At 62.0% G+C, this 9,790-nt stretch overlaps 1 protein-coding gene across 1 annotated transcript; it reads left to right on the forward strand.

The window, feature by feature from the left end:
* Positions 1-929: 929 nt before the first annotated feature.
* Positions 930-9,790, forward strand: pfdn5 (prefoldin 5). The gene is made up of 6 exons (XM_078537777.1): positions 930-1,072; positions 2,721-2,823; positions 4,667-4,698; positions 6,558-6,632; positions 8,352-8,457; positions 9,657-9,790. The coding sequence occupies exons 1-6, from the start codon at positions 1,001-1,003 to the stop codon at positions 9,734-9,736; spliced, it is 468 nt and encodes a 155-aa protein (XP_078393903.1). The 5' UTR covers positions 930-1,000; the 3' UTR covers positions 9,737-9,790.

Genomic DNA, 9,790 nt, shown 5'->3' on the forward strand with positions numbered 1-9,790 from the left:
CGCCTCCTGGCGGCGCTCGCTGGGAGTGTCTGCAGTTCAGCCTCCCGGCGGCGCTCGCTGGAAGTGTCTGCAGTTCCGCCTCCCGGCGGCGCTCGCTGAGGGTGTCTGAAGTTCCTCCTCCCTGCCTCCTGGCGGCGCTCTCTGAAAGTGTCTGCAGTTCAGCCTCCCGGCGGCGCTCGCTGAGGGTGTCTGAAGTTCCTCCTCCCCGCCTCCTGGCGGTGCTCTCTGAGAGTGTCTGCAGTTCCGCCTCCTGGCGGCGCTCGCTGGTGGTGTCTGCAGTTCAGCCTCCCGGCGGCGCTCGCTGGGAGTGTCTGCATTTCCTCCTCCCCGCGCCGGCGGTGCTCTCTGGTGGTGTCTGCAGTTCAGCCTCCCGGCGGCGCTCGCTGGGAGTGTCTGCAGTTCCTCCTCCCCGCCTCCCGGCGGCGCTCTCTGAGAGTGTCTGCAGTTCCGCCTCCCGGCGGCGCGCTCTGGTGGTGTCTGCAGTTCCTCCTCCCCTCCTCCCAGCGACGCTGTATGTGGATAACTGCAGTCCCTCCTCCCCGCCTGCCGGCGGCGCTGTGCTAGGATGACGTCAGTTCCTCCTCCCCGCCTGCCGGCGGCGTTGTGTCTGGATGACTGCAGTCCCGCCTCCCAGCAACGCTGTGCCTGGCTGACTGCAGTCCCTCCTCCCCGCCTGCTGGCGGCGCTGTATGTGGCTAACTGCAGTCCCTCCTCCCCGCCGTGTAGAGGCGCTGTGGCTGGATGACTTCAGTCCCTCCTCCCCGCCTGCCAGCGGCGCTGTGTCTGGATGACTTCAGTCCCTCCTCCCCGCCTGCCCGCGGCGCTGTTTCTGGATGACTGCAGTTCTGCCACCCCGCCTGCCAGCCGCGCTGTGTCTGGATGACTGCAGTCCCTCCTCCCCGCCTGCCGGCGGCGCTGTATCTTGGATGACTGTGTTTCCAGGGGACGGGTTGTGTGTGGGGCACCGCCGGAAGTCGGCCCTGGGCGGGTTTCCGGTGTCATGGCGCAGACGGTGAATGTGGCTGAGCTCCCGCTCCAGCAGCTGGAGGCGCTCAGGAGCCAATTGGAGCAGGTACAGGGGTCAGGGGTCAGTCTCAGGGGGCTCAGGGTCCGGCCTAGGGGGTCAGTGCCAGGTCCAGGGGGTCAGTGCCCAGTCCAGGGGGTCAGTGCCAGGTCCAGAGGGTCAGTGCCAGGTCCAGAGGGTCAGTGCCAGGTCCAGAGGGTCAGTGCCCGGTCCAGGGTCTCAGTGCCCGGTCCAGAGGGTCAGTGCCCGGTCCAGGGTCTCAGTGCCCGGTCCAGAGGGTCAGTGCCCGGTCCAGGGGGTCAGTGCCCGGCCCAGGGGGTCAGTGCCCGGTCCAGAGGGTCAGTGCCCGGTCCAGGGTCTCAGTGCCCGGCCCAGGGTCTCAGTGCCCGGTCCAGGGGGTCAGTGCCCGGCCCAGGGGGTCAGTGCCAGGTCCAGGGGGTCAGTGCCAGGTCCAGGGGGTCAGTGCCCGGTCCAGGGTCTCAGTGCCCGGCCCAGGGTCTCAGTGCCCGGTCCAGGGGGTCAGTGCCCGGCCCAGGGGGTCAGTGCCAGGTCCAGGGGGTCAGTGCCAGGTCCGGGGGCTCAGTGCTAAGTCCAGGGGGTCAGTGCCAAGTCCAGGGTCTCAGTGCCCGGTCCAGGGGGTCAGTGCCCGGCCCAGGGGGTCAGTGCCCGGCCCAGGGGGTCAGTGCCAGGTCCAGGGGGTCAGTGCCAGGTCCGGGGGCTCAGTGCTAAGTCCAGGGGGTCAGGGTCAATTCCAGGTGGTATGGGGTTAGTCTGGGTGGGTGGTCAGTGTCCACTCCCAGGTGGGTCAGGAATCAATCTCTGTCTCTCTCTCTGCCTGTGTCTCTCTCTCTCTCAATCTGTGTCTCTCTCTGTCTCTCTGCCTGTCTCTCTCTCTCTGCCTGTCCCTCTCTCTCTCTGCCTGTCCCTCTCTCTCTCTGCCTGTCCCTCTCTCTGCCTGTCCCTCTCTCTGCCTGTCCCTCTCTCTGCCTGACTCTCTCTCTCTGCCTGTCCCTCTCTCTGCCTGTCCCTCTCTCTGCCTGTCCCTCTCTTTCTGCCTGACCCTCTCTTTCTGCCTGACTCTCTTTCTGCCTGTCTCTCTCTCTGCCTGTCCCTCTCTCTGCCTGTCCCTCTCTCTGCCTGTCCCTCTCTCTGCCTGTCTCTCTCTCTCTGCCTGTCTCTCTCTGCCGGTCTCTCTCTCTCTGCCGGTCTCTCTCTCTCTGCCTGTCTCTCTCTCTCTGCCTGTCTCTCTCTCTCTCTCTGCCTGTCTCTCTCTCTCTCTCTGCCTGTCTCTCTCTCTCTCTCTGCCTGTCTCTCTCTCTCTCTCTGCCTGTCTCTCTCTCTCTCTGCCTGTCTCTCTCTCTCTCTGCCCCTCTCACGCTCTCTCTCTGCCTGTTTCTCTCTCTCTCTGCCTGTTTCTCTCTCTCTATGCCTGTCTCTCTCTCTCTATGCCTGTCTCTCTCTCTCTATGCCTGTCTCTCTCTCTCTCTGCCTGTCTCTCCCTCTCTCTCTGCCTGTTTCTCTCTCTCTCTCTGCCTGTCTCTCTCTCTGCCCATCTCTCCCTCTCTCTCTGCCTGTTTCTCTCTCTCTCTATGCCTGTCTCTCTCTCTCTGCCCGTCTCTCCCTCTCTCTCTGCCTGTTTCTCTCTCTCTCTATGCCTGTCTCTCTCTCTCATCACTCTTTCACTCTCTGTCTCCAGGAGACCGACTTTCTAACCTCCTCCATTCAGCAGCTGAAATTGGTTCAGACGAAATATGTTGAGTCTAAGGAGAGTCTGAACAAACTTAGCAAAAAGAACGCGGGTAAGTGTCGGGGTGTGAACCCCCTTGCACCCCAACCCCATAAACCTCCAATCCCCTCCCCCAACCCCATTAAGCTCTAACCCCTCCCCTAACCCCAAAAACCTCTAACCCCAAAAACCTCTAACCCCCTCACCAATCCCCAAAAACCTCTAACCTCCTCACCTAACCCCATAAACCTCTAACCCCCTCACCTAAACCCCATAAACCTCTAATCCCCTCACCTAACCCCATAAACCTCTAACCCCCTCACCTAACCCCAAAAACCTCTAACCCCCTCACCTAAACCCCATAAACCTCTAACCCCCTCACCTAACCCCAAAAACCTCTAACCCCCTCACCAATCCCCAAAAACCTCTAACCTCCTCACCTAACCCCATAAACCTCTAACCCCCTCACCTAAACCCCATAAACCTCTAATCCCCTCACCTAACCCCATAAACCTCTAACCCCCTCACCTAACCCCAAAAACCTCTAACCCCCTCACCTAAACCCCATAAACCTCTAACCCCCTCACCTAACCCCAAAAACCTCTAACCCCCTCACCAATCCCCAAAAACCTCTAACCTCCTCACCTAACCCCATAAACCTCTAACCCCCTCACCTAACCCCAAAAACCTCTAACCCCCTCACCTAAACCCATAAACCTCTAACCCCCTCACCTAAACCCATAAACCTCTAACCCCCTCACCTAAACCCAAAAACCTCTAACCCCCTCACCTAAACCCCAAAAACCTCTAACCCCCTCCCCTAAACCCCAAAAACCTCTAACCCCCTCACCTATCCCCATAAACCTCTAATCCCCTCACCTAACCCCATAAACCTCTAACCCCCTCACCTTAACCCCAAAAACCTCTAGCCCCCTCACCTATCCCCATAAACCTCTAATCCCCTCACCTAAACCCCATAAACCTCTAACCCCCAAAAACCTCTAACCCCATAAACCTCTAACCCCCTCACCTAAACCCCAAAAACCTCTAACCCCCTCACCTAACCCCAAAAACCTCTAACCCCCTCCCCTAAACCCCAAAACCTCTAACCCCCTCACCTATCCCCATAAACCTCTAATCCCCTCACCTAACCCCAAAAACCTCTAACCCCTCACCTAAACCTCTAACTGCGCTCCATGTCCCTAACCTTCCCCCTCCAATCTCCTCTCCCCTCCCCCCCTCCCCCTTTATTTCAATGTCTTACCCTCTGCCCCAATCGGCCGGACTCTCCCCTCCCCTCCCCTCCCCTCGGTTACTTCATCCCTCACCTTGCTCCACTTTCAGAAGAACATTCCCATGGGGCTTTACAGCGCAGAGGGAGGCCATTCAGCCCCTCGTGTCTGCGCCGGTCAGCCGAGATCTGACTGCACTAACCCCAGTTTCCAACCCTTGGCCCATAGCCCCGGAGGCTAGGGCAACGCAAGTGAAGCGACACAACACTGGGAGCGGCGGGAAACCACTCGGACCCCCGAGCACGCCCCTCCCCATCCAATAAGAGGGTGGCTGATTCCCCCCCACCTTGACTCCGCTTTCCCTGCCCACCCCCTCGATCCCCTTACACCCCGAAAACCTGTCGCCCTCACAGTCGCGGATATACTCGTCAACAGGGCATCCACGGGGGTAGAGAATTCCAGAGGTTCACCAGCCCTCCCGAGTGAGGCAAACTCTCCCCCTGTCTCAGTCCGAAATGGCTGACCCCTTATCCTGCATCCCTCCACCTCGCCCCGCCCCCCCAGTTGTAGTCTCTCCAGCTGGGCTGGGGAACAGCCCCCCTCACCCCAGTAGTCAGCCTGGTTGCAACCCCTCGGGTAAATGTGTGCCTCTAACCCACCCCTCCCTCTCTCTCTCCATTTCAGGGAAGGATGTGTTGGTTCCATTAACAAGTTCTGTATCCTTTGGGTGGTCGCAGAGCCTGCAGCCTCAGACAGTCACCGTGCAGCTGAGTTCCAGTCCCAGGCCAGGACTTCAACCATAAAACCAGCAGCTGACATTCCCAGTGCAGCGCTGAGGGAGTGCCGCGCTGTCGGAGGGTCAGCGCTGAGGGAGCGCCGCACTGTGGGAGGGTCAGCGCTGAGGGAGCGCCGCACTGTGGGAGGGTCAGCGCTGAGGGAGCGCCGCGCTGTCGGAGGGTCAGCGCTGAGGGAGCGCCGCGCTGTCGGAGGGTCAGCGCTGAGGGAGCGCCGCGCTGTTGGAGGGTCAGCGCTGAGGGAGCCCCGCACTGTCGGAGGGTCAGCGCTGAGGGAGAGCCGCACTGTGGGAGGGTCAGCGCTGAGGGAGCCCCGCACTGTCGGAGGGTCAGTGCTGAGGGAGCGCCGCACTGTCGGAGGGTCAGCGCTGAGGGAGAGCCGCACTGTGGGAGGGTCAGCGCTGAGGGAGCGCCGCACTGTTGCAGGGTCAGCGCTGAGGGAGCGCCGCACTGTCGGAGGGTCAGTGCTGAGGGAGTGCTGCGCTGTTGGAGGGTCAGTGCTGAGGGAGTGCCGCACTGTCGGAGGGTCAGCGCTGAGGGAGCGCCGCACTGTCGGAGGGTCAGCGCTGAGGGAGTGCCGCACTGTCGGAGGGTCAGCGCTGAGGGAGTGCCGCACTGTGGGAGGGTCAGCACTGAGGGAGCCCCGCACTGTCGGAGGGTCAGTGCTGAGGGAGCGCCGCACTGTCGGAGGGTCAGCGCTGAGGGAGAGCCGCACTGTCGGAGGGTCAGTGCTGAGGGAGCGCCGCGCTGTTGGAGGGTCAGTGCTGAGGGAGTGCTGCACTGTGGGAGGGTCAGCGCTGAGGGAGCCCCACACTGTGGGAGGGTCAGCGCTGAGGGAGCCCCACACTGTCGGAGGGTCAGTGCTGAGGGAGCGCCGCACTGTCGGAGGGTCAGCGCTGAGGGAGCCCCGCGCTGTCGGAGGGTCAGCGCTGAGGCAGCGCCGCACTGTCGGAGGGTCAGCGCTGAGGGAGTGCCGCGATGTCGGAGGGTCAGCGCTGAGGGAGTGCAGCGCTGTCGGAGGGTCAGCGCTGAGGGAGCCCCGCACTGTCGGAGGGTCAGCGCTGAGGGAGAGCCGCACTGTGGGAGGGTCAGCGCTGAGGGAGTCCCGCACTGTCGGAGGGTCAGTGCTGAGGGAGTGCCGCACTGTCGGAGGGTCAGCGCTGAGGGAGAGCCGCACTGTCGGAGGGTCAGCGCTGAGGGAGCGCCGCACTGTTGGAGGGTCAGCGCTGAGGGAGCGCCGCACTGTCGGAGGGTCAGCGCTGAGGGAGTGCCGCACTGTCGGAGGGTCAGTGCTGAGGGTGCGCCGCACTGTCGGAGGGTCAGTGCTGAGGGAGTGCCGCACTGTCGGAGGGTCAGCGCTGAGGGAGCGCCGCACTGTCGGAGGGTCAGTACTGAGGGAGCCCCGCACTGTCGGAGGGTCAGCGCTGAGGGAGCCCCGCGCTGTCGGAGGGTCAGCGCTGAGGGAGCGCCGCACTGTCGGAGGGTCAGCGCTGAGGGAGCCCCGCGCTGTCGGAGGGTCAGCGCTGAGGGAGAGAGCGGGGGGGTAGTTTGTCCCCGGTGTACTGGGGCCGATATTTCTCGCTCCGCCAACATCACCGGATGGTCATGGCCACGTTGCTGTGTTTGGGATCTTCCTGTGCGCACGTTGGCTGAGCGTTTTCTACACGAGGGTAGCGGCTGCAGCCGGGTGATCCCTTGGCGCCTGTGGAAGGTTCCGGGGTGTGCGGAGTTGGTGGGGTGGGGAGGGTAATGGTTGCCTGTGCTCCTTGACGGTGAAGCAGATGTACGTGCCGGGGAAGCTGGATGACGTTGACCACGTGCTGATCGATGTCGGCACCGGGTACTACGTGGAAAAGGTGAGAGCTCCTCTCGTTCCTTCGCCAGGGCCACTGGGGGCAGACCCAGAGCCTGGACCCTGCCCTGTTCCTGTCCAGTGTCCGGTCCGAAGGCTCTGGGAGCCCAAATCCACTTCACCCATTCCCCGTTCTCCCTCCAGCGAGCGTTCGTATTCTGTCCTCTCGCCGCTGTTCCCTTGTCCGTCCCCTTCACTCCGAGGATTTCCCGGGAAGGCTCTCCCTGACCCGCCTGCTTGGACAGAAGGTTCCGGGTTCCAGCCCCTCTCCCTGGATTTGAACCCCACCGTGCAGGGTCGGCGCCGAGGGAGGGCCGCACTGTCGGAGGGTCAGTGCTGAGGGAGCGCCGCACTGTCAGAGGGTCAGCGCTGAGGGAGCGCCGCACTGTCGGAGGGTCAGTGCTGAGGGAGTGCCGCGCTGTCGGAGGGTCAACGCTGAGGGAGCGCCGTGCTGTCGGAGGGTCAGTGCTGAGGGAGCGCCGCACTGTCGGAGGGTCAGTGCTGAGGGAGCGCCGCACTGTCGGAGGGTCAGTGCTGAGGGAGAGCCACACTGTGGGAGGGTCAGCGCTGAGGGAGCGCCGCACTGTCGGAGGGTCAGTGCTGAGTGAGTGCTGCACTGTTGGAGGGTCAGTGCTGAGGGAGCGCCGCACTGTCGGAGGGTCAGTGCTGAGGGAGAGCCACACTGTCGGAGGGTCAGCGCTGAGGGAGAGCCACACTGTGGGAGGGTCAGCGCTGAGGGAGTGCCGCACTGTCGGAGGGTCAGCGCTGAGGGAGAGCCACACTGTGGGAGGGTCAGTGCTGAGGGAGCGCCGCACTGTGGGAGGGTCAGCGCTGAGGGAGCGCCGCACTGTCGGAGGGTCAGTGCTGAGTGAGTGCCGCACTGTTGGAGGGTCAGTGCTGAGGGAGCGCTGCACTGTCGGAGGGTCAGTGCTGAGGGAGAGCCACACTGTGGGAGGGTCAGTGCTGAGGGAGCGCCGCACTGTCGGAGGGTCAGTGCTGAGGGAGAGCCACACTGTGGGAGGGTCAGTGCTGAGGGAGTGCCGCACTGTCGGAGGGTCAGCGCTGAGGGAGAGCCACACTGTCGGAGGGTCAGCGCTGAGGGAGAGCCACACTGTGGGAGGGTCAGCGCTGAGGGAGCGCCGCACTGTCGGAAGAGTCAGCGCTGAGGGAGCGCCGCACTGTGGGAGGGTCAGCGCTGAGGGAGCGCCGCGCTGTCGGAGGGTCAGAGCTGAGGGAGCGCCGCACTGTCGGAGGGTCAGCGCTGAGGGAGCGCCGCACTGTCGGAGGGTCAGCGCTGAGGGAGAGCCACACTGTGGGAGGGTCAGCGCTGAGGGAGCGCCGCACTGTCGGAGGGTCAGTGCTGAGTGAGTGCCGCACTGTTGGAGGGTCAGTGCTGAGGGAGCGCCGCACTGTCGGAGGGTCAGTGCTGAGGGAGAGCCACACTGTGGGAGGGTCAGTGCTGAGGGAGTGCCGCACTGTCGGAGGGTCAGCGCTGAGGGAGAGCCGCACTGTCGGAGGATCCTGGTTATGGGATCTTGCTGGAAATGGACCTGTTCCTGACGTGACAGTGGCCTACAGGACGTTGGGATTGGTGGGTTGGTGAAGGTGCTGGGTAACTGGGGTTTCCCAGGGATGTCTCGCAGGGTTGGGGGGGGTAGCTCGGTCCAGTGGGTGTTTCTCCTCACTGCGCAGTTGCTGGTATAACTCCGGATTCTCTCCTCAGACGGTGAGTGAAGCGCGGGATTTCTTCAAGAGGAAGGTGGATTTCCTGACCAAACAGATCGAGAAAGTCCAGCCGGCTCTACAGGAGAAATACACCATGAGACAGAGTGAGCAGCCCGGGGGAGGGGGAGAGGGCGGTGAAATATGCAATTTTTATTTGGGGGGGGCGTGTGTGTTTGTGGGTCTGTGTGTGTGTGGGTCTGTCTGTGTGTGGGTCTGTGTGTGTGTGTTTGTGGGTCTGTGTGTGTGTGTGGATCTGTCTGTGTGTGTGTGGGTCTGTGTGTGTGTGTGTGTGGGTCTGTGTGTGTGTGTGTGGGTCTGTGTGTGTGTGTGTGTGGGTCTGTGTGTGTGTGTGGGTCTGTGTGTGTGTGGGTCTGTGTGTGTGTGTGGATCTGTTTGTGTGTGTGGGTCTGTGTGTGTGTGTGTGGGTCTGTGTGTGTGTGTGTGGGTCTGTGTGTGTGTGTGGGTCTGTGTGTGTGTGTGGGTCTGTGTGTGTGGATCTGTTTGTGTGTGTGGATCTGTTTGTGTATGTGGGTCTGTGTGTGTGTGTGTGGGTCTGTGTGTGTGTGTGTGTGTGGGTCTGTGTGTGTGTGTGTGTGTGGGTCTGTGTGTGTGTGTGGGTCTGTGTGTGTGTGGGTCTGTGTGTGTGTGTGTGTGTGGATCTGTTTGTGTGTGTGGGTCTGTGTGTGTGTGTGGGGGTCTGTGTGTGTGTGTGTGGGTCTGTGTGTGTGTGTGGGTCTGTGTGTGTGTGTGGGTCTGTGTGTGTGTGTGGGTCTGTGTGTGTGTGTGGGTCTGTGTGTGTGGGTCTGTGTGTGTGGATCTGTTTGTGTGTGTGGATCTGTTTGTGTGTGTGGGTCTGTGTGTGTGTGTGGGGGTCTGTGTGTGTGTGTGTGGGTCTGTCTGTGTGTGTGTGTGTGGGTCTGTGTGTGTGTGGGTCTGTGTGTGTGTGGGTCTGTGTATGTGTGTGGGTCTGTGTATGTGTGTGGGGGGCTGAGTCTGTGTGTATTACAGTGAGTCTTTGTCTCTGTGTGTGGGTGAGTTTGTCTGTGTCTCTACGCCAGCCCACAGGCTCCTGTCTGCTGCACGTCCCTGTCCGCCTGACTGTGTGTGTGTGAGCGTCTGTGTCTGTGGGGGGCAAGGGTGTCCATGGGGGGGGGTGGGGGTTTCCGTGGGGTGGTGATGGTGGGGAGTGGGGGTGAGGGCGGGGGCTGTTGGTGCTCTCTCTCTCTCCCCTGACCCCCGGGTATAAGTGACGGGTGAACCCGGTGCAGAGACAGGAGGAATTGAAATGTTTGTTTCCTCACAGCGGTGATTGAAATGTTGAACATGAAGATTCAGCAGATGGCGGCTCTGAACAGCTCCCAGTCCGGAACAACCAAAGCCTAAAGTGTCCTGTCGGCCAGCGCCCCACAACTTCAACCCAACCCAGCCCATCCATCA

Source organism: Cetorhinus maximus, unplaced genomic scaffold, assembly GCF_964194155.1.
Source record: "Cetorhinus maximus unplaced genomic scaffold, sCetMax3.hap1.1 HAP1_SCAFFOLD_2973, whole genome shotgun sequence".
Lineage (NCBI taxonomy): Eukaryota > Metazoa > Chordata > Chondrichthyes > Lamniformes > Cetorhinidae > Cetorhinus > Cetorhinus maximus.